The sequence below is a fragment of the Eulemur rufifrons genome, chromosome 1, assembly GCF_041146395.1.
Source record: "Eulemur rufifrons isolate Redbay chromosome 1, OSU_ERuf_1, whole genome shotgun sequence".
NCBI classification, from domain to species: Eukaryota; Metazoa; Chordata; class Mammalia; order Primates; family Lemuridae; genus Eulemur; species Eulemur rufifrons.
Window position 1 is genome coordinate 49463491 of NC_090983.1, and position 24469 is coordinate 49487959.

The window sequence follows — 24469 nt, forward strand, 5'->3', positions numbered from 1 at the left end:
GCTCCTAAAAGCAGGGCTCGGGGACCCGGAGTGCCAGCCGCAGCCCCTGGATATACCGGCGCTCCCCAGCTTTCGAGCCAGGCCCGGGGAGGCCCCCCCGACAATTTTGCATTCGGAATTTTGAAATCTTTTTCTTAAAGTGCCAGCCCATTTCTCCATCCCCACCAAAAGGCTGAGCTTCAGGCCTCCCAGACCCTAGGCGCATCCCGGAGAAGCCTTCTCTCGGGGCAAGAAACGGCCGCTTCTCCGGAGCCTCCTAAGGACAAACAACTGCGGCCTTCAGGCCGGGAAACCGCGAGCTGGCAAGCGCCGGCGTGCCGGGACGCTTGCACACTGTGGGAGACTGGAAGAGCCTGGGCTGGAGGAGGGGGCGGGGCCTGGAGCGGGAGGGGCGGGGCTGGGCAAGGACCAGGGCCCAGAGCGGGGGCCGCGAGGGGGCGTGGCCGGCGCTACGGCACCGAGGCACCGCCCCCGCCCCGCCCGCCCCCTTTGCGAGAGGGACGCAGGCTGGGACGAGAGGGGGAATCGGAGGTGGCGGCGCAGGAGCGTTCCTCTCGGGGACTAGCCGACCCGAGAATCGAGTACGTCGCTCCGCGCCGCTCTTCCTTCTGCCGCCGAGTCGTCCCTTCTCGCCATGTCCCAAAGCAGACATCGCGCCGAGGCCCCGCCGCTGGAGCGCGAGGACAGCGGGACCTTCAGGTCAGCGCCCGGGCCGTCGGGGCCGCAGGGCCGTGAGTGGTGGGCAGCAGAGGCGGGGGCGGGGAAGCCGGCTCTCCAGCGGCATTCTGGGTAAAGCTGCGGGCGCTCGGCCCCGCCCTCGGCGGCCTGGGCTGGGGTCTGCGGCCGGCCCCGCCCCTCTAGTGGCCCGGGCGGCGCGCGGGGCGGTCGGCGCTGGCGCGCGATCGCTGGGCCGGGAAAAAGCATCGTGGGCTTGGTCCTGAGGGGATACAGCGCTGGTGCCCTCGCTGTTCCCCTGAGAATCCTCCTCCCCGCATTCAAGTTCTCTGTCTAAAGACCTCCCTCACCCTGCTTGCCCCTGTGGGGTGATTGCCGCAGCGGGGCCGGGAGACAGGTGCGGCCCGGCCTTGCCAGCTCTGGCCCTGCCGCCAGGGAGCTGCGGCGCCTTTCCCGTCACTACTGGTGGCGGTCAAAACTGGCCTCTGTATGCTTCTGCTTTCCTCTCTGATTTAGCATGCAAAGCACACCTTTTCTGGTTTTTGCAGTTTGGGGAAGATGATAACAGCTAAGCCAGGGAAAACACCGATTCAGGTATTACACGAATACGGCATGAAGACCAAGAACATCCCGGTTTATGAATGTGAAAGATCCGATGTGCAAATACATGTGCCCACTTTCACCTTCAGAGTAACCGTTGGTGACATAACGTGCACAGGTCTGTATGCACAGTTAACCCCCATGACCATGCCGGGTTGGCAGTCAAGACTTGGTGTTGTTTTTCAGTTCGGAAAAGTGCTCTTTTTGCCAGAGACAGCTATGAGGAACAGACTCTGAAACTGAGACCTCATCTCAGGTCATTAGGACTTTCCAACTTCATCTGATTCTCTCCCTAATTTCTCTTCCCCAGATACCAAGGAAGCTCAGGAACTAAAAAGTTATCCAGGCATTCTGCAAGTCTTTCCTACCCTGGGATCCTCTTAGGGTTCTTCTAAGAATTAGAAGCCAGGAAGTTTCTCAGAGCAGTGGTAGCTGTGTCAGTAGGTACTGTCAAGTTTCATAGATTATAGCAGATGCCAGGAGAGACAACCCCAGAATTGTCTGACTTTCTCCCCTTTCTGTATGAACTCATTTGGCGATTTGGATCCGTTGTACAAGACTTGATTGTATATCAAAGCAAAATGAGGAAGGGCAGAAGATTCCCATATACTATATTGCATAGCAGCTTCTAGTTTCTGAAACTGAACAGGTATTTTGTATAAGATAGTATTCCCTTTTTGAACTTAAATAGGTTCAGAGAGAGAATAAGTAACATGCCTAAGGTCACATAGCAATGAAGTTTCAGGGTTCAGACTCATGGCCATAAGCTTGATCAATAGATAACTACAGTTGCTCATCTGTAAATGTAGACATTGTTTTTCTTATGTATCTATTTAATTGCAAACATAAAAAATATTGAATGCTAAATTTAACTTGGAAGACTGCTAAGAAAGAAATTTAGTAGGAAGGCTGAAGTTCCACCATCTGGTAATCTGAAGGCATCATTTGTTTGTGTCACTGGAAATCTGGAGTCCTTTATTTTCATTGAAGCCACCTTAAGACAAGTTTGAAGCCTTTTTGTTTACGTGAGGCAGGTGGATTGTAGGTGCTGACTGGAAGGGTCCTCATGTAAACCATAGGGTCAACATTGCCTTACTACTTTAGTCTACTTTTAAATATTCAGGAAGAATTCAAGAAAAAGCAGCCTTCCTGCCCCACCAATGTGTAGAACAGGAATTAACAGCCTGTGGCAACCATTGCCTCTGCCCTGGTTTTTCACACTATCCTGTCTTCCCATGCAAGCTTGTGTGTCATCTATGGCTTCAAATACTATCTAAAGGCCAATAATTCCGAAGTGTCTGTCTTCCAGCCCAGGGCCAGTTACAGAACAGTGGATCGGCCTGTGCTTGCTGGGGCATCTTTGCTTGGGTGATGCAAAGGCACATCAGTCTTTCATGGTCCCAAACCAAATCCATCTTTTCCCTCAAACGCATTCCCCCTCCATTCCCTTTCTCTGTAAAGGCACCACAATCACCCAGTTGGTCAGTAGAAATTTGGGTTGTCTTCTTGACTCTTTTTCTAAATTTTTAAATTTTTTGTTCACCTAATCCTTTATTTCCCAATGTTTTTAATGTTTATAATTTAACTTACTTCAAATGTCTGTGCTAAGTGTAAGCTACTGAATTAGAACTACATCAAACTCAAACCATTTATATCCTTTACCTATTTGTTATATAAACATTTGCGCTAAAACATTTTAAAATTATTTTACTTACAAAGTCAAAACTATTATTTGATATATCGCCAATCATTTAGCTTATATTACATAAACAACATAATGTGCCAGCTTATATAAAGCCACTAAGTTCTCTCCATGGAGTTTTCCTTTAAATTCACAAAACTGAAAAATCTAATTCAAAAACTATAAGGAAACAATGAGTTCTGTGCTGCCCAGGCTAGAGTGCCGTGGCATCAGCCTAGCTCACAGCAACCTCAAACTCCTAGGCTCAAGCGATCCTCTTGCCTCAGCCTCCTGAGTAGCTGTGACTACAGGCATGTGCCACCATGCCCAGCTAATTTTTTCTATATATATTTTTAGTTGTCCATATAATTCCTTTCTAATTTTTTAGTAGAGATGAGGTCTTGCTTTTGCTCAGGCTGGTCTCGAACTCCTGAGCTCAAACAATCTGCCCACCTCGGCGTCCCAAAGTGCTAGGATTACAGGCGTGAGCTCCCAGCCTAACCAATCCATTTTCAATAAAAATTCTATGTTCTCTTTTGTCAGTTTGATCACACAGCTCAGGATAATTGTCAGTGAGCTTCCTGGTCTGTTCTGCAACACTGAAACGTCCCACACCCAATCCATGTGACCTGGCCCACACCCAGGCAATGGAAACGTTTTTTGAGGCTTCTCCCTTTCTAAAAAATTTTTTCCCCTAAACTGTAATAGAACCTGTAAAACAAGTAAGTCATGATGGCCAAAAATGTCACCTTATTATTCAGACTTATTTGGGAAGAAGCTTTAAGGCATGTATATTTTTTAATAGTTAAAAATATATACACATTCATCCTTTCCTGTTTTATCCTTTTCTTTCTTTCAAACAATGTCTCCACCGGCAAAATCATTGTGAAACAAATCCATTTATTCCATGAGACATTTAAGTTACCAAAAAGGTGCAGAAATTCTGAGAAAAGGGAAAAGGCTGTCTGATGCAAATGCTGGATTTACATCATTATACAGGCTAACCACAGATCACTAACTTAAAATGTTTCCAAGCACCCTGGAATATAAGTAGCAATAACTATAATATTGTAATAAAGTTAACAGATTTCCTAAAACTTAAATAAAGATAAAACTTTAAAAAAATTGCCTCAATATCAGAAAATAGCATGGAAGTTTTCCCAGGAGTATTAATAAAAATTATGTTTAATTGAGCTTTTAGATTTATATATAACACCTAAAACTGAGGTATTTTTCCTCTTTGCTCTATGATATTATTTTAACTATCATTTGTTAATTACTGCCACATTTTCTGTAGCCCCAGTGTCACAATACGGGTTTTGACACCAAAGATGTCAGGATGGGAGTCTGCCCTTGGTTCTTGGTGTGCTCTTGGCCAAAGAATGACCAGACACACCAAAGTGTCCTCTGAATCCTTTCTTGGAAAAGTCACCAGCAAGTCCAATACAACAGAGTAACCTCAGGCAGGGGAACAGTTTCACAAGAGCAGCTGTTTACTGGAGGATAAAACAGGTCTGTCTCCACGAGTGGAGAGAAACAGACCAGCTCATTCACTGGCTAACCCACTCACTACTTCCTGACTTCTCGGATTGTTTCCTTTTATTACCCCAGTCTGGAGGAGGGCTCTTGGCAAGTGTAGGATGTTATCAGATTATCAACAGGTGTCCTCAAAATTCCATCTGCGTGTATGAGCTCCCTCTAAGAAAGCCCAACTGTGGGGGTGAACAGCAATGCAGTTTCAAGCTAATAGCATATTAATTACCCTTAGGTTACTTTAGGTCACTTTCTAAATCTTATGCCTGGGCCGGGGAATTCCTAGATTGATAAAGCATTCCTTTCTTCTCCAGGTGTAGCAGTTAGTTGCTCAGGATAGGATTTAAGGGTGGGGCAATGCCAAAATGGAGTACCCACCCTTATCCTTCTTCCCAGGTGGAGCAACTGCTTGAAACAGCACCAAAACAGGGAACCCTTGTCCTAAGAAGAGCCAGAGATCCTAACTATCTACCTAACACCAGGAAACCAGTAACCTTTTAAAAAGGAACAAAAAAGTCTACTTAGGTATCCCTAGTCCTCTCTATGCATCATCACTATGAGGCATACTTTAATAGAAACTACCTTAATTTTCCCAATACCTCTATTTGACATGCTTTAAATAAATGTCCAGTATTTATAAAACCAGAAGTATTCCTGGTTCTAACTCTGGTCTCTTCAGCTATTCAAGGGAAATCTCTGATTTATCTTCCATTTAAGAACTAAAAATAGGACCAGGCACAGTGTCTCATGCCTGGGATCCCAGCACTGTGGGAGACCAAGGTGGGAGGATTTTTTGAGGCCAGAAGTTTCAGACCAGCCTGGGCAATGTAGCAAGACCTCGTTTCTACAAAAAATGAAAAAGTTTGCCACGCATGATGCACCTGTAGCCCTAACTACTTGGGAGGCTGAGGCAGGAGGATCACTTGAGCCCTGGAGTTGGAGGTTGCAGTGAGCTATGATTGCACCACTGCATTCCAGCCTGGGCAACAGAGCAAGCCCCTATCTCAAAAATAATATAAAATAAAAACTTAAAATAATGGTATTAATTTCAAAAATCTTAAAATCTGAAAAAAAGTTATCTCTGCAGTTAAACATCACTGTGACTACATCTGTTAAATTACATTTAGAACACTGGAAATATTTGTAGTCCAGAAACTGATATTCCATTACGTTATATGTTTGAATTGTACTATACTTTTTGCTGTTTTACAATTGTTAAAAACATTAAATATTTATCTTCTGTTGCTGATAATTAAATCATTCTAGTCTAAAATAACAATAATGTTGAATAAGAAATGAAAACTAAGTGATGGCACACATCTATAGTCCTTCTACTTGGAAGGATTGCTTGAGGCCAGGAGTTCAAGTCCAGCCTGGGCAATACAGCAAGACCCTGTCTCTAAGGTATCCTTTAGGTTTTTCACAATAGATGCTTTCCGAGCACTGGTTTTCCTGTCCACATAGTTAGAAGGCATGAACTCTGTTTTATTCATGGAATTTCAAACTTGCCACCAGGATTTAGAATCATCCAAAAGCCATAATCTCTCATTCTTCTTGATGTCCAGCTCTTGTTCTTGTTGGGCCACATAATCAAATTTGGCTACTACCACCACTACTTCTGCCATCTTTCAGCACCTTCAGCACTTCCCAGCCTCAGATTATGCCACAACTGACAACAGGACTTTCTCAGGAGGAAGACAGCCAGGGAAGCACCCACCCCACACTTGAGGCCGCTGAGGGGATCTCCCCATGACATGGAGCTCCTGGGCCACACAGGGAGGCCACTGGGTCATGCTTCCTGGGGCAGCAGCCTGAAGGTCCTGTGGAGCCGTGGTACACACGCCCAGGCCTGGTGGAGCAGCCTCCATGCCCACTCTGGCCCAGCTCCCTGTCTTCTTGACTCTTTTCCTGTCCGCCTCCCTCTTGTCCAGTCTGTCATTAAACCTTGTCTCCTAAATATTGGTTGAATCTGTTAGCTTCTTTCTTCTTATTGCTACTGTCCAGGCTACTGTCATCTCTCATTTGGATTTTAGCTGCAATCTGACAGCTGCTCTTTCATCTTAGAGTTTTGTCATGTCCTTTTGCCACATGACAACCAGAGTGTTCTTTCTAGCTCTCAGATTTGTCTTCCTCTTCTTAAAATCCATTCAGTAGTTTCCCCTCACCCTCTGAATAAGTACAACTTTCTTAACATGACTTACAACCTTGTTTCTTAAAGTGTCATCTATGGCAGCACCGATATCACCTGGGCACTCGATGGGAATGCAAAATAGGAGGCCCATCTCAGATGTATGTGTTTTAACAATTCCCAGGCAATTCCTATGCACATTTAACATTTGGGATTCACAGTACCCTTCTTTGACTTCTTCCCCTACTGGCCAGCTCTCTAGACTTTTATCTCGAAAGTCCTTACCTCAAGTTCTTAAACCTTAGCCATTCCCAGCTACTTGGAGCTCTCGAGAACACAGTACTCTGTGTTGCCTTTGAGCCTTCCCAGGTGTTCTTTCTCTCTGCCCGTAAAGCTCTTTCTAATGCCCCATCTCTCTTCAGTTTACTCACTTTTACTTATCATTCAGGTCTCCATTGAGTTATCTCTTCCTTCATGAAACTTTTCTGAATCCTTACGAAGAGTAGAGGAGCTACTGCTTTTGTGTGCTCCCCTACCGAGTGCACATAGCTTGTTGTAACATTTTCACTCTGTATTTCAGATGCCTATTAACAGATGAAATCCCACACTAGGCCATCAGCTCTTGAGCGCAGAGACTCTCTTTAGTTCTATGCTATATCCCTAATACCTCTGTTAGTAGATAAATGAGTGGTTTATGTGCTTTCTGACACTTGAGAGTCATAGTTGAAACTGATTCCATGAGGGTTTGAATTCAAAAGAAAAAAGATTGAGTTTATCATTTACGAAGTGTGATTGCTTACTGAAGTTTAGATACCAGTTTTGTCCCCAGTTCCCCCTTACCTACCCATGCAGGAGATACAGGTTGTATAGAAGACACATAACAAGCCTTATGCCATATATTAACCCTTCCCCACTGTGCCCAGCATGTAGTCATGACTGCTTAGTCTAGCAGAGGTGTTTGTTACAGCATAGTTTAAAATAGGCTGTCAAAATTATTTTGCTGTCAAACAGTTCTGCTGTAAGTGGCTCTTTAAAAGAAACTTCTTGCTGTAGTAGAATTTCCCTTCTCTCGGGAATAAGGGAAGAGTAAAGTACGAAGTTACATTTCTTCAGAAGGTGTGACATGGTCTACTTTATTATCATTTTATATTGCAAACATATATAATGTAAAAATAATAAGGACCTTTATACAGGTATGCATAGAATTAAATACATAGAACTTTTTAAATTGTTTTTTAATGTATTAACTTCACATGGTGAATATTTTATTACAGTGTATCACTGCGAATAGTGTATGGTTTTATTACCTAGTATGTATATGTAAAACCTGTAGTGACTTTGTTTTGTATTATGAAAACATCTATGCAAGCCACCCATTTTCCACAGGAGATAAGACTTCTTTTTTTAAACCTTAATTCAGGTGAAGGTACAAGTAAGAAGCTGGCGAAACATAGAGCTGCAGAGGCTGCCATAAACATTTTGAAAGCCAATGCAAGTATTTGGTGAGCTAAATTTCTTTGTATTCTGCAGCTCAAAAATATCATGGCTGAGGTAAGACTGAAAATTTGAACATGCTCACAAAAGCAACAAAGTGAACAGTTGTTGGTATCTTAGCTCTAAAATTCTATTTCTTTGTGAAAACCTGTCATCCATTAAAGACAACTTTGTCCAATCAGATTCAGCAACTAGCTATTAAATGAAGGCTCTCATGAACTAGGCTTTACTTTTCTTTTTCCCCAGATGGGGTGCAACAGTAGAAAATCAGAGCATTTCTGGCAAATATTAATATTCATATTCTGTATTGAGACTTTGATTATTTCTTCAATGAAGAAAACAAGGTGTGAGATGGAAGAAGATGAGCTGAGGCCAGGCGTGGTGGCTCACACCTGGAATCCTAGCACTCTGGGAGGCCAAGGCGGGCGGGTACTTTGAGCTCAGGAGTTGGAGACCAGCCTGAGCAAGAGCGAGACCCCATCTCTACTAAAAACAAAAATAAATAATAAATAATAGAAAGAAATTAGCTGGGCAACTAAAAATATATAGAAAAAGTAAGCCGGGTATGGTGGCGCATGCCTGTAGTCCCAGCTACTCGGAAGGCTGAGGCAGTAGGATTGCTTGAGCCCAGGAGTTTGAGGTTGCTGTGAGCTAGGCTGACACCATGGCACTCTAGCCCTGGTGACAGAGTGGAGACCCTGTCTCAAAAAAAAAAAAAAAAAGATCAGCTGAAAGTACTCTTTTAGGAATTCTAATGTGGAAGAAAGAAGCATATATAAGAGAATGTCAAGTGGGATTTATTTTTATGACCTATTCTGTGGCTAGGGATATTAATTTTTCTGGTTTTTTTTTTTTTCTTTTAAGTAGTATTCCCACGTGTGGATATGGATATTAATTCTTGACATATCTTTCCAAATTAAAGTTTTTTTTACCACTTTAGGTGTTTTTGGAAAGAAGGTTGGCCCTAGAGCATCTCGTGTACAATAAAGTGGTGCCCTTTGGTTTCCACAGGGCACATTGTGGAGCATGGCATGCCTTCACATTCTTCTCTTATGTGCACTCAAATATGTTTGAAGTACAACCTGGTATAATCTACTCATAGCTGACAGCAGAGGCCCACGGGAATTTGGGATGGATTTTTTGTTCTCTAGCTATAGCAGGACTTTTGGATTAGGGGTATATTTAGGTTCTTCTTTTTTTCTAAGTCATCTCAACCTTTTGGGTAGTTTAGAACTAACCATTGACATGAAAACCCTGTAGGTAAGCACTTGCCCAAGACAAGCCTTGGATTTCACAAGATAATACTTGATTCTTTACGTCATGTGTTATAATTGATTTATGCCAGCTTTCAAGACATGCCAAATGGCATGACAGGTGTTGAGTTTCCCCCTCCACTGGTGTTGGACATGGTATTTCTGTGCAACCCAAAGATCAACCCAAAGTGTTGAGTACATTTGTAGAAATGAGTGTACGGAGTGTCCTTTCTCTGCACATGGGTACTTCACTTTGTCAGCAAAAAAAGGCTAACAAACTTTACTATATATTTGTGCTTCTTGACAGATAAGATGGGAATTACTAAGCTGTAATGAGGCCTAATGTGGCCTGATTTAATACAGAGACTTTCTCACTTCTCCATCACAATTATTTGTGTAGCTTCGGCATGCAACATTGTAAGTGAATACTCATATCTCCTCAGCCTATGTAAAGCTTGAAATTCTGGCAGTTGGAAAAGAAACTTGAGAAAGTGGCAATAGTTAAATCTCATTTGTCATGGAAGAAATGACTCTCCAGTTGCCTAGGTGGTAGTAACCTTGGAATGCAGCTTTTTCAGTGTTAGGCACTGGTCTCCCAAGTAACTAGTAATTTGAAACTACCTAGAAGAGATTGTTCTCTTTTTCCCTAATCACAATCCTCACATACTAAAACCAGATCCATATAGGCCATCTATTTTATGCAGGATACATATAAATCTTAGAAGATTACCCTAGCATTGAGCAGATAATAGTTCAAACAGATCTCTCTTCTATAGATCTCTGCATGAAAAAACAACATTTATGACCTGTATTATCCACATTGCCAGCTAGGCTAAATTTTCTGGCTTTTAGTCTTCCATTTTTTGTGCAGTTATAAAAACAGTATTCTTTAAATATGTTTTTATTAAGCACTCATTATGTACAAAACACCACAAAGCTTTTTTAGGTAAGTAATACATAGGCCCTACCATTAAAGAGCTTACAGTCCAAACAGGAGAGGTGAGGTGAGGGGTGGACAAATAACATGTATTTGTAAGAGTATATAATTTATGGTAAAACAATTTCCTTAAGAAAGGATCAAACCAAATATTACAGTGATTCAAAGGAGGGAGAGATTATGATTCACTGGGGTAAACAAATAGGCTTCTTAGAGGAAATGGCTTTTGAGATATAACTTGGATGATGGATAGATCAGATTCCCATGGAAGAGTTGGAGAGAAGGGCATTCCATGTACAAGGAATGGCAAGAGCGAAGGCAGAGACAGTTAAATAGAAAATGCTTATCATTTATTTAGTAATTTGGATTAAATTATTTTGTTTTATAACACTTTTGAAAAATGTTTAGCTTTGCAGTTCCTGATCCTTTAATGCCGGATCCTTCCAAGCAACCAAAGAACCAACTTAATCCTATTGGTTCATTACAGGTAAGTTGTACAGTGTTTCTATACTTAACATCTGTCTACTGATAAAAGATATAATAAATTGATACTATGACAGGTGCTAAAACAAGGAATTAATATTTTAAAGATAAGATCGTGAAATATTTTGTTTCCCAACTTACTATGATCATTAGCTATTACAGAGCTAACTTGAAATTATTTTCCTAGTTATTTACATTTTGGATTTTCTTCCATGTACAGTATCTGCCTTTATTTGTGGAATTCTCTTTTGAGATCAACAGGACCTCAGTGCACATGGGTAGAGTGTTTTATACTTTAAAAATGTTTTTTGCCACTCTTGTGACAAACCTCTTTATACTTCTGCTGAGACAGAAGACTTTGTAAAGAGCCCAAATCAGGTAACCTAATTCAAGAAAAGGAAAGTAGTCTGCTTACCAAAAAATATATATATTCATGTTTGAATTTCTGCATGCAGAATATCGTTCTGCACATTATCCATGTGCTCTGTTGGGACATTCTCCTCCCTGTTATTCAGCTAGTCCTTTGGGCTCTTTTTCCTGCTCTATTAGTTTTTCTATAGTTGTCTTCACCTTCTGTCCCTGACCTCATCCATCTGTTTGTTTGCTCTCTCTGCTCCTCATTCTACTCTTGACTGAATGCAGTGTTAGCCAGGTGTGGGTCTGGAAGTCTATAGCTAGGACAGAAGGGGCTTTGGGAAATGAGACCTGTAGCTGTCTCCTGGTGTTCCCAAAGAGGATGGTAATAGTCTGTCTTTCTAGTTGAACTCCTATATTAGCTAACTGTGGCTTACTGGAAGAACACCATTCAGAGCACAAAATTGCTTTAGTTTTGGTGTTATGGTATAAAAATATAAAATGGTGGAATATCTTTGAGAAATACAGGATCTTCCCTCATTTTTCCATTACAAGATATCATTATTCTTCTCAAACATATAAATAGAAATGGGATCAAGATCAAGAAAGAATATCACTTATATGATTGTACCATTGCATAGTTAAAATTACTGTTAAAGCCTCATCTCATTTTTATAGGAATTGGCTATTCATCATGGCTGGAGACTTCCTGAATATACCCTTTCCCAGGAGGGAGGACCTGCTCATAAGAGAGAATATACCACAATTTGCAGGCTAGAGTCATTTATGGAAACTGGTACTTATTTCTTACAATTAAAGACATTTGAAATATTTTCAGATGATGAATGACCATAGAAATCTCTTTTGTAATATCTTTTCAAATATTTCTGTAGGGGAAAAAACTGATACGCTCTTGTTCTATTGTCTCTAACTTTCTAAGGTAGAACTTAAGTATAAATATTTAGCTTAAGATTACTTATATTTATTAACTTGATATTTTAAAAAATTGTAGACTGTTAGTGAAAAGACAAATTATTGGCTGTGTACTTTAAACAATCTTCATTGATGTATTAGTGACTTAAAAAAGTCATTTTGAAGAAAAAGCAATAGTAAATCTCTTGGAGTTTCAACAGCTATTCTAGAAAATAAAAGGACTAGCAGAAGATTACATTTGAAAATAAGATGATTAATAAGAGACTAGATAGTAAAAAATTGCAGTGAGATAAAGATAAAAGTAGAAATTATCTTTTTTATTATAGCCACTTCTGTGTTATAAAGGACATAAACTATGAGAAAAAGGTGTCACAGAAAGTACTAGTGAGAATTTCTCTGTTAACTTCTCTGGCATGTTTTTGTAATTTTTAAAGTGGCTTCAAGTGGGATTTTACCTTAGCTAGATATTAGTTTCAAGTAGTAGGCAACTGTGTTTGCCCTTGAGAGCTAATATGGGCAGTAAAGAAAGTGCTGTGCCCAAAACTGGAACCTGAGCTTCCATTCTGGATGCAGTCCTTGATTTGTAAGGTTATGTGAATTACTTAATCTCCCTGGGCCTCAGTTTTTAAGTCTACAAAACAAAAGCATGGAGTAGATATTTATGATGCCTTTCAATTCCAGGATCTCCTTTGCCTTGCTTTTTCATGTTAAAGAAATTCCACATAGTTGTCAGTTTATAGAGGACTGTAACCAGGAAATAGGCATTGAGGGATAGGGATTATAATTCAGATATATTTTGATAAATCTGAATAATTGGTCAGAATTAAACCAAATAGTTCTGTAAAGCTAGATGTAGGGAAATACAACTGTTAAAGAAAAACAGGCCACAGCCAACATCATACTAAACAGGCAAAAATTGAAAGCATTCTTGCTTAGAACTGGAACCAGACAAAGTTGCCCACGATCACCACTTCTATTCAACATAGTGCTGGAAATCCTAGCCAGAGCAATCAGACAAGAGAAGGAAATCAAAGGTATCCAAACATCCAAAGCCAATCCTAATAGCCAAAGCAGCCTTAAGCAGTAAGAACAAATCGGGAGGCATCACTTTGCCAGACTTCAAGCTGTACTATAAAGCTATAGTAACCAAAACAGCCTGGCACAAAAATAGAGACATAGACCTATGGATCAGAACAGATATAAAACCATCCTCATATTGCCATCTGATCTTTTACAAAGCAGACAAAAACATACACTTAGGAAAAAGAATCGTTATTCAATAAATGGTGCTGGGAAAATTGGATAGCCACATGTAGAAGACTGAAACAGGATCTGTACCTCTCACCGCTCACAAAAATTAATTCATGATCAATAATAGACTTAAACCTAAGACATGAAACTATAAGAATTCTAGAAGAAAATGTTGGAAAAACTCTTCCAGATATTGCCCTAGGCAAAGAATTTATGAAGAAGACCCCGAAGGCAATCACAGCAACAACAAAATTAATAAGTGGAACTTAATTAAATTAAAAAGCTTGTGTACAGCCAAGAAAACAATCTTGAATAGAATGTGACAATGAATAGATAACCCACAGAATGGGAGAAAATATTTGCATGCTATACATTCAATAAAGGGCTGATAACCAGTATCTATAAAGAACTCAAACAAATCAGCAAGAAAAAAATCAAACAACCCCATAAAAAAGTGGGCAAAACACATGAACGGAAGCTTCGCAAAAGAAGATAGACTAATGGCCAACAAACGTGAAAAAATGCTCAGTCTCTGATCATTAGGGAAATGCAAATCAAAACCACAATGAGGTATCACCTAACTCCAGTGAGAATGGCTTTTATCAAAAGTCCCAAAACAACAGATCCTGGCGGAAAGTGGAGAGAAGGGAACATTTACACACTGTTAGTGGGACTGCAAACTAGTACAACCTCCACAGAAAATAGCGTGGAGGATACCTTCAGAGAAACTAAAAGTAGACCTACCATTTGTTCCAGCAATCCCACTATTGGGTATTTACCCAAAGGGAAAAAAGTCATTTTATCAAAAAGACACATAAGCTCAAATGTTCATAGCAGCACAATTCACAATCACAGAGATGTAGAATCAACCCAAGTGCCCATCAATACATGAGTAGATTAATAAAATGTGGTATATGTATACTATGGAGTTCTACTCAGCCATAAAAAAGATGGTGAACTAGTACCTTTTGTAACAACTTGGATGGAACTGAACACTATTTTTCTAAGCGAAGTATCACAAGAGTGGAAATACCACATGTACTCACTATTAAATTGGAACTAATTGATCAACACCCATGTGCACATATGACAGTAAAACTCAACAGAAACCAAGCAGGTGTGGGGGGGACAGGTAAATACACACCTAATGGGTACAGTGCACAGTATTGTGGTGATGGGCACACTTATAACTTTGGCTTAAACTGCACAAAAGAAAATAATGTAACCTAAACGTTTATACCCTCCTAATATTCTGAAATTAAAAAAAAAAAAGAATAAAAAAGTTTGTCTTTTAAAGAAAAACTGTTAATAGAAATGCCTTCAAAAATGTATGAAGTACAACAAAGATATCAGGTCAGTAAGAAAATAGTATATAAAAAAGATGAGGTTCTCTGATTAAACTCAATACTTTATACACTTGATCACCCTCTATGGACACTAATTTCTTTTCTAAATCTATCATTTCTTTCTCTTTATTTAGGAAAGGGGGCATCAAAAAAACAAGCCAAGAGAAATGCTGCTGAGAAATTTCTTGCCAAATTTAGTAATATTTCTCCAGAGAACCACATTTCTTTAGTGAGTAATGTTCAGACAGCTATAATGTTAATGTGATTAAGCATCTCTTGCTGTAGGAAACTTTCCTTGATTTCTTGTTGTATAGATACTTGAGTTTCAATTTTTAAAAATATCTTCATTGTTCATTTATACACCACCCCACTTTTAAGTGCTTCCTAAATGTGAGCCAGGGTCACAGGGGTGACCAGGTAAGAGGGCTTGGAAGACACAGTCAAATTCAGAATAATAGGGTAAGATCTAAAGATGATAGGCCAGTAGTGCCATTTTTTTGCCTTCAAAGTGACAGTGCATTCCCATCTCTTTGTTCATTCATTTATTCACTCAGCAAACATTTAGTGAGCTCATACTGTATGCCAGGCTCTGTGCCAGGTACTGGGATACAGTAAATAAGCAGTCTCTGCCCCTAAGGAGTTTAGAGTCTACTGACACAAAGGGAAGAACTCTGCAGGCTGGTCCTTACAGAGGATGATGTGGGAGCATAGGAGAAGGCATCCAATTGAGACTGGGTTTTGGGGAAGGCTTCCAGGAGGAGGTAATGTCTAAGCCGAGACCTGTGCGACGAGAATGGGGGGGAAAGGATTCCAGAGGGAAAAAGAGCATGTGGAAAAGCCCAGGAGTGAAACACTGTAAATCTAGGAGCCCTAAGTAAACTGGTATGTTTTGAGCATAGTTTTTGGAAGGAGGGAGGGAGTCTCAAACAATAAGGCCAGGAAGATAAACAGGCATTAAATCCTAAAGGGACTCCTGTATTAGGGAGATTAAACTTTATCCTGAGGGTAGTACAGAGTCATTAAAGAATTTTAATCTGGGAAGGACAAGATGTAATTTGTACATTAGAAAGGAGATCATTTAGCTGCATTGTGGTAAGTGAATGAAACTAGGATCAGAGAGAGCTGCTGCAGTGTTATAGAAAATAGGTGAGAAATGATGGTGGCCTAAACTAAGGTAACTACAGCAGTGGAAATGAAGAGAAGTGGGTAGATTTAAAAATTACTTAGAAAGCTGAAGTGAAGGGGCATGGTAATTGATTGGATGTGGGGAGTAAAGAAAAGGGAGGAAATAAATATTTTTAGCTTGGCAACTAAGTAGGTAGTAGTACCCTTCAAAAATATGGGGAACACAGAAGATAAGTAGGATTTGAGGTGAGCAGATAATGAGCTAAATGTATTGATTTTGAAGTGTTTGTGGAATATCTAAGTGGATATATTGAGTAGGCAGCTGGGCAAACAGATATATAGCTTGAGAGATTGGGCTGCACGTGAAATATAACTTGAGGTTTGATATTCGTAGATAGGTATGTTGTGCAGTACATTATCTGAGAGTAGTCTATTAGGTGGGAAATGAGAAGGTACAACTATAGCAATATCCTCACTGAGCTTAGGGTAACATAATGCTCATTCTGTAGGAAAAAAATCAAGGACTATGTATGAATAAGTAATATAATTTTGGTTTTACTTTTTTAATAGAAAAATGTAAAACATTGCATTTGCTTCTTTTTATTTGGATCAAAGATAACACAAAAATCACAAAGCACAGATAGGTTTACAGGAGAAATTGGTTAAATCTTTGTGGAAGAAATAATTTCCCATACTATTTAAACTCTTTCAGGCAATACATATAGCATAAGGGAAGCTTCTAAATTTATTCTCCAAAACCAACATAACATAAACACCAAAACCTGACAATAGCAAATCCCAGCAGAAAAAAATTATGGATCCATGTCCTTTATGGTGAAACATCTTTGTAAAATATTCAGTAGAACATTAAAAGAATAATATACCATAGGCAAGTAGGGTTTATTTCACAAATGCAAGGACCTTTCAAGGGTAGTAAATTGGTTACTATAATTAACCACATTAGTGGGTGAAAGGAAAAGAAACACATAATCCTCTCAGTGGATGCCAAAAAGATATTTGATAGAACTCAGCAGTCATTGCTGATAAAAACTTTCAAAAAAATCAAAATCATGGTTACATTTTTACATAGGACACTCATTCTCATTAATACCAGAAATAAGAGACGGATGCCCACTAACACCATTTTTATTTAACCTTGTTCTAGAAGTACCCACCAATATATTTAGTAATTAGACAACAGAAAACAATTAGAAAAGAGGTAAAAGTGATTATTAACTGCAAATGATATGATTGTATCCCTGTAAAATCCTAGAGAAAAACTACTAGAAACAATTAGAGTTAATCAAGGTAACTGATCCATAAAATTAATATACAAAGTCAATACCTTTCTCATATTATTTAGAGTTATAATGGGAACAACCAGAATAATTAAAAATAGAAAGTTAAAAATTACTGTTTCTGGGAAGAGGGGAGTAAATGTCGGGAGAGGGCAAGGCATGTGGGTTGTTCCTTTTATATTATACTTCAGTATTTGATTTTTTTACTGTATGTATGTATCACTTTGATTAACAAAACTTATGAAGCTGTATAATATTGATCATTTTGTAGAAAAATAGACAATCTATCCTGGAAAAGTAACTAGAACAAAGTCAGTAGTTTTCTTATTTACAAATAGTGAAAGCTAGAATGTAGAAGATCCCATTTTAAATGGTATCATAGAAAAGAGGCCAGGCGTGGTGGCTCACACCCATAATCCCAACACTTTGGGAGGCCAAGGCGGGAGGATCACTTGAGCCCAGAAGTTCAAGGTTGCAGTGAGCTATGAATGTGCTGCTGTACTCCAGCCTGGGCAGCAGGGTGAGACCCTGTCTCTAACTAATTAATTAGTTAATAGCAGGAAAGGGGATAGTATGTCTGAAAATAAGAAGAAATGTGTAGGATTCATGTGAGGAAAACTGAAAAACTCTACTGAGGGTTGTAACAGAAATTGAATAAATGTGAGGCACTCTCTTTATTTTCAATAGGGATACTCAATATTGTAAATTTATAAAAAGGTAACATAGTCTCATTCAAAATCTACCAGAGTTCATTTTGGGCCTTGATACAACTTTACTAAAGTTTGGAAAAATAAACGCTCAAGAATAGCCAAGAAAACTGAAAAGGAAGAGTAGGGGATTGAGTGGGCGCTACCTACCAGAGAATAAAACAGACTGTAAAACTACAGTTGTTAAACAGGTTACTTGTACAAAAATAGACAAAGGATAGAATAAAGATTCCAGGAGTAGATGTTAACCCATAAAGGAACATACTATATGGCAATAGTGAGATTTCCTATCAGTGGGTAGGAGGATAGATTATTCAGTAATAACGTAGAAAAAACTCACAGCTACATTTGGGGGGAATGTGTATATATATTGTGTGTTTGTATGTGTATGACATATATTTAGGTTGCTACCTTATTCTTTACACCAAAATAAATTTTAGATGGATCAAAGATTTGAACATAAGAAATAAAACTGTATTAAAAAACAATTTTCCTAATTAAAAATCTTAGCATGGAAAAACGTTTTTAAGCATAACTTAAAACCTAGAAGCTTAAAGTAAAAGACTCATAAATTTGACAACATAAAACCTGCACAGCAAAAAAAAAAAAAATCTGTAAATAAAATCAAAAGACTAAAAACAAAGTGGGAAGAAATCATTTTCAACACATAACTGTTAAGGGACTGTTTTCAGTACTACATATAAAGCTCTTAAACATCAATGAAAAAGACAACTCAGTAGAAGAAATGCAAATGATTAAAGAAAAAAATTCTTTTAATGTTCAACTTTATTCATGCAAGATCAGATATTTTCATCTTTTAAATACTACAGAGTTTGGCACCTGGTATTGGTGAGGGTGTGAGAAAACAAGCCCCCTCCAAGGTAGTTGATGGGAGTATAAATTGGTTCCGAAATCAATTTGGAAGTATTTATCAAAATTAAAAGTATATGTGTTTTGACTCACCAGTTCCATTTCTGGAAATTAATTCTATAGAGAAACTCATCCAAGTGAAAAGTGTTTATTGCAGCATTGTTAGTAAAAGCAGGAAGCCAGAAACAACTTAAAACCCAGAGACTGATAAGGTAAATGTAGTGCATATATGTGTGCTGACATGGGAAAAATGAACAAGATGTAAAAGAGTAAGCTGTCGTTTTTGCCTTAAAACATTAGTGTGTGTGTACTTGCATATACATACAACCTTTATGGAAAGATACCAAAGAATTGTTTAACAGTGAGTACCTCTGGGGAGTAAAACAGAGGTCTTCAGGGAGGGGGCAGTAAGGAAGTGAGACTGTACTCTTCATCATGTATTTGTTCTTATTGTGTCTATTTTTTTTTTACCATGTGGAGGAAATATGATTTTTTAAAAAAACCATATTTTTAAAGTGCCAATCAAGAAATGTAAATTTTTATTTAGTAAATTTAACAAATTACTTAATTCTATATCATGGCCATCCCTATAATCTTTTGAAAATCCCTTCACCTCTGTCAGGCTCATTAATAAATTAAAACTAAGGATAGTTGCCCTTCTTACTTCAGAAAGTAGTTGTTTTTATTAATGGCATGTGAAACCAATTTGAGAACCATAAACCAACATGGAAATAGAAAGCATTCTAAGAACACTGATGAAAAGTGAAGAATATAAAGGAGAATAAAGGAAAGAGGAAAAGGAGAAAGAAAAAGGAAGAAAAACAACTCATTTGGGTTCTGGGGCAGAGGTCTGATGATAAGAACTTTTTGACATCCTGCCATTCACTTGACTGACTTGTTCTTTTCAAACATAACTTGCCCATTTCACCTTTTTAGCAGTTTTTTTGTTTTCTGCCTTATAGTAATAGCTGTCGGTTATAGTGATTGGTATTTAATACAAAAACCCAATAAAGATATGAAAATTATTTTTAATATTTTAATTTGTAAATTGCTCTACTAGCTAGATTAAATTATTTGTAGATTTGCTTATGGTGCTCTGAAATATCTTATACTTCTCAATGTGACCATCAGAAAAATCTGACTGAGAAGCTTTTGTACTATGCCAAATTGTATTTTTCAAAACTTTCAATATATTATTGCAAGTACTTCTCTTTTTAAAAAATATCATAGTATTTGTTAAATGTGTGTACTTGTTCGTGTTGTCTTGTTTAAATTGGAAAGTTAACCAAATGGTATCCATTTAAACATGCTTTATAAAGTATTAAATGTGAGTGCTTAATAAGTACTTTTAATTATACTGGTACTAGTGTTGGAGCCCAGTCCTAATTAAGAGTCTAAATCTTCATCTCTGTTTTGCAGACAAATGTAGTAGGACATTCTTTAGGATGTACTTGGCATTCCTTGAGGAATTCTCCTGGTGAAAAGATCAACTTACTGAAAAGAAGCCTGCTTAGTATTCCAAATACAGATTACATCCAGCTGCTTAGTGAAATTGCCAAGGAACAAGGTTTTAATATAACATATTTGGATATAGGTATGATTTTTTTTCTTTGTATTACCCTAAGAAATGTTCTTTTTAAAATGTGTTTGAGACACAAACATTTCTATTATAATTTCTTTCATTAATCAGGGATTCTAACTATATATAATTAGCAGGACAGTAATATGTGTAATTGATATGTTCCATTCTTGTGAATAGTGATAATATCTGACATCTATACAGTTTTAATGATAAAAACAATAGATAAGAGTTATAGAGTTTTACTGTGTGCTAGGTACTGTCCTAAGGAGGTTGCGTGTATCTACTTACTAAATCCTCAAACTGACGCTATGAAGTAAGTTCTATTATCCTTATGTATTAGTGAAGCAAGTCAGACACAGAAAGTTTGAGAAACTTGCCCAAGATCACATAGCTAGTGAGTGGTAGAGCAAGGTTAGGGGAAAAGTCCCAGCAGATGCCCTGGTTGTTAAAATAGCTTTGATGGGCTGCCTGGCAAATAAAAAGGCACCCACATTTCTAGCATAAGCACCAAGTTTGTGAGGGCCAGACCTCTTCTCTCTACTTTGTCACTGTATGCTGATTCTGGGAAGTAAATGGAGACAAGTGAATTTATAGCTTTAACTCATCCCAGCCACCCTGATCTACCCCTTAATCATTTAGATAGACAAATATGGACAGAAGGGAAAGCAAGTCAGTGTGGATTTTCTTTTAATTTAATTTATAAAGCTAGTTAATTGTGTGCGTGTGTGTGTGTTTGTGTTTGGTGTCTTGATTTAATATCAGCATAATGCGTGAGGAATTTGATATCCCTCTTCTACCCTCAGTGACATGTGGGTTCCTAACCTGTCAGAGCTACTAGAACTGGGAAAGTAGGGTATTTAGGGGCTGTAAAAACTTCTAATAGTCTCTGCTACATTGGGATTGAAAGATGGGTCAAGTGCAATGTCTTAATAAACTAAGAAGATGTAGAACCTAGAAAGTTGTTGCAGACAGATGTTCAGAAAAGGTGGCCAATGAGAGACCGTTCTTCCAATAAGTATTTATTAGTGTCTGCCGTTTGTTGAGGGTTTGGAATACAGAGATGAATGGGCCATATCATGAATAAGACTATGGAAGATACAGAATCTAGGGAGAAAAGATAACCTGAGATGAATTTTTAGATTATGAATTAAAGCCTTTGAAACATTTTTTACCAATTTTAAAAACTACATAGTTCTTGCAGATATAGAAAGCAGTCTAAAAACCACAGTCTGTTAATTTGGCTAACTTCTATTCAGCAACCTTCAAAAGAACCTAGATATTCTCCAAAGAAGATATGCAAATGATCAAAAAGCACATGAAAAGATGCTCACCATCATTAGTCAATAGGGAAGTGCAAATCAAAACCACAGTGAGGTACCACTTCCTACCCACTACAGTGGCTGTAACCAAGAAACGGGGAAAATAGCAAGTGTCAGTGAGGATGTAGAGAAATTGGAACTTTATACATTGCTGGTGGGAAGGTGAAATGGTTCAGCCAGCATGGAAAAAGTTTTTCAGTTCCTCAAATGAGTTACCATATGACCTGGAGACTCTACTTCTAGATACATACCCAAAAGAATTGAAAACTGATATTCAGACAAATACCTGTACACACATGTTCACAGCAGCACTATTCACAAAAGCCAAAAAGTGAAAACACCCCAAATGTGCATCAACAAATAACTGATTAAACAAATTGTAGAATATCCATACAATTGAATATTATTCAGCCACAAAAAGGAATGAATTTCTGATATATGCTACAACATGGATAACCCTCAAAAACATGCTAAATGAAAGAAGCCAGACATGAAAAGTTGCATATTATGAGATTCCATTTATGTGAAACATTCAGAATAGTTTAATACATAGATTACAGAATACAGATTGGTGGCTGCCAGGGGCTGGGAGAGGAGAGAATGGGGAGTAACTGCTTAATGGCCATGGCTTTCCTCTTGGGGTGATGAAAATGTTTAGGGACTAGATAGAGGTGGTGGTTACACAACATTTTGAACACGAAATGCTACTGAATTATTCATTTTAAAATGATTAATTTTACGATAAGTGAATTTTACCTCAATTTTTTAAAAAAACCTAAATGCTAGAACTAGAAAGCCTCTTCACTCATTAAATAATCCCGTTGTATCTGGATATTTTCCACTAAATCAACTAGCTAAAATGACATTTAATCATGACCACTTTTTTTTTTAACTAATCTAACAACAAATCCTTTTTTTGTTTGTTTGTTTGTTAATCATGACCACTTTAAATAATCATACCCCATTTGTTTCTACTTCTCTTTGCCTAATTTCAACCATCTTTAGTAAGAGTGATTCATCAATTGAGAACATTTGTTTCCTGGATTAGGTATTGTTTTTAAAAACACCATAACCCATTGATAATGTATGTAGAGAACTAGACTCTGCACAGACTTACTAATTTTTTGAAAAAAAGAACATGAAGGTACAAGGGAGGTTTTACCCCGAACCAGGTTGTTTCCTGGCTCACATGCCTCCTGAAAATGACTTCCCAGTGGAAAATACAATTCTCCAGCAAATGGTTCTTTCTCTTTTAAGAAAGTAGATGTAGTTCAGTCATTTGCAAACTCTGTTCAACTACCTACCTTAGAATTGCCTTGGGAGCTTTTTTTTTAAAATGTAGAAATCAGCTATCCCCAATCCTACATTTCTGATTGAGTAGACTAAAGTGAAGCCTAGACATCTGTATTTCTTTAAAGTTCCAACAGGTGATTATGAAGCGCAGTATGTTTGAGAACTACTGCTATCGCGGAGCAGTTGTTTGGGGGTTTTTGTTCATACAAACATGACAAAGATAAGTTAGTGGAGTAGTAGACCATGGATGCCTAAAGAGAAAGACAGTAATAAAAACTATATTATTTTTACAAACGATCTGCTGTATACACACTTGGTATTAATCATCGTGTTTGAATGTGTCATTACAGAAGAACTGAGCGCCAACGGACAGTATCAATGTCTTGCTGAACTGTCAACCAGTCCCATCACAGTCTGCCATGGCTCGGGTATCTCCTGCGGCAATGCACAAAGTGATGCAGCTCACAATGCTTTGCAGTATTTAAAAATAATAGCAGAAAGGAAGTAAACTTTGAACAACTTTGAAAGCCCTTCATTAGCACGTAAAAAGTTCCCCTCTCACCCCTTCCCAAGTAAAACATTTACCATAATGTTTGGTTTATGTGTTGTTTCTAAATCTCTTCGTAGATTCCTTCAGCACTCTAGATTTAATTATCTCCTAGTAGTTGTTACTAAGCTCTTTTTAATGGCTTCAACTTTGTATTGGTATATTGTATTTATAAACTTTGTACCACAAGGCAGAGAGTAGCACCCATTTTACAGTGCCATGTACATCGGAGGAAGAAACTGCATGTTTGTTGATGATGATGATGAAATAAAACTGCTAGCAACAGTCTTTCTTACTGGTGCTTAAACTCTTCTTTGCGCAAGGCTTTGTAAGGGAATTTGAAAGAAGCCTTTTGGAATTAGAATGTTGAGAGAGAGCACTAACAGGATTTGAAATGTGATTGTTAAATTTCAGGGAACATGACTGGTCTGCCATGTATTTGAATCCAGATAATAAAGAGCTGTTATAATGGAGTCCTGCTCATTTTATTAAAGAGCTACCGACTTGACTGTGGCCCTGTTCTTTTTAGCCGTTCTTGTGAATAACATTTTTAATGTGGATGTTGTTACTTATGTATCTCTAGTTTACTTCTGAAAGTCAAAGGCAAAAAAAAAAAAAAAAAACCGAAGCAAAATTTCCAAGTATAGATGTGATGAATCACTTCCTTATTTTCTCTAAGCATATACAACCTTGTATTTTTCCTTGACATAACCATTCATAGATGAATTAGTATTTGAAAAAGCATTAGTAGAATTACCAACGAGCAGGCCAGGCACAGTAGCCCGCACCTGTAACCCTAGCACTCTGGGATAACAAGGCAGGAGATCACTTGATGCCAGGAGTTAGAGACCAGCCTGAGCAAGAGCAAGACCCCATCTCTACAAGAAATAGAAAAATTAGCCAGGCATTATGGTGCACACCTGTAATCCCAGGTATAGAATATGCTTCCTCTAGAACTCAAAGAAACCTATCTTCTTTTATGCATACTTCTTTGTGGCGAGAGATACAAAATGGAATAATTTCTTGTTTACTTTGGGAGGGCATCCCCCAGACTATTGGA

At 38.4% G+C, this 24469-nt stretch overlaps 1 protein-coding gene across 3 annotated transcripts; it reads left to right on the plus strand.

Moving 5' to 3' along the window:
- Positions 1-486: 486 nt before the first annotated feature.
- Positions 487-24055, plus strand: PRKRA (protein activator of interferon induced protein kinase EIF2AK2). 3 transcript variants are annotated; one of them, XM_069470377.1, is made up of 9 exons: positions 487-699; positions 1224-1393; positions 8038-8119; positions 9672-9781; positions 10710-10788; positions 11817-11934; positions 14803-14897; positions 20088-20262; positions 23213-24055. In XM_069470377.1, exons 5-9 carry the CDS (start codon positions 10732-10734, stop codon positions 23368-23370), a joined length of 603 nt encoding a protein of 200 aa, XP_069326478.1. In that variant the 5' UTR covers positions 487-699; positions 1224-1393; positions 8038-8119; positions 9672-9781; positions 10710-10731; the 3' UTR covers positions 23371-24055. The 3 variants fall into 3 exon arrangements, with proteins under 3 accessions (XP_069326478.1, XP_069326461.1, XP_069326469.1); XM_069470360.1 differs by lacking the exon at positions 9672-9781; XM_069470368.1 differs by lacking the exons at positions 487-699; positions 9672-9781 and adding an exon at positions 1008-1072.
- The last annotated feature ends 414 nt before the right edge of the window (positions 24056-24469 follow it).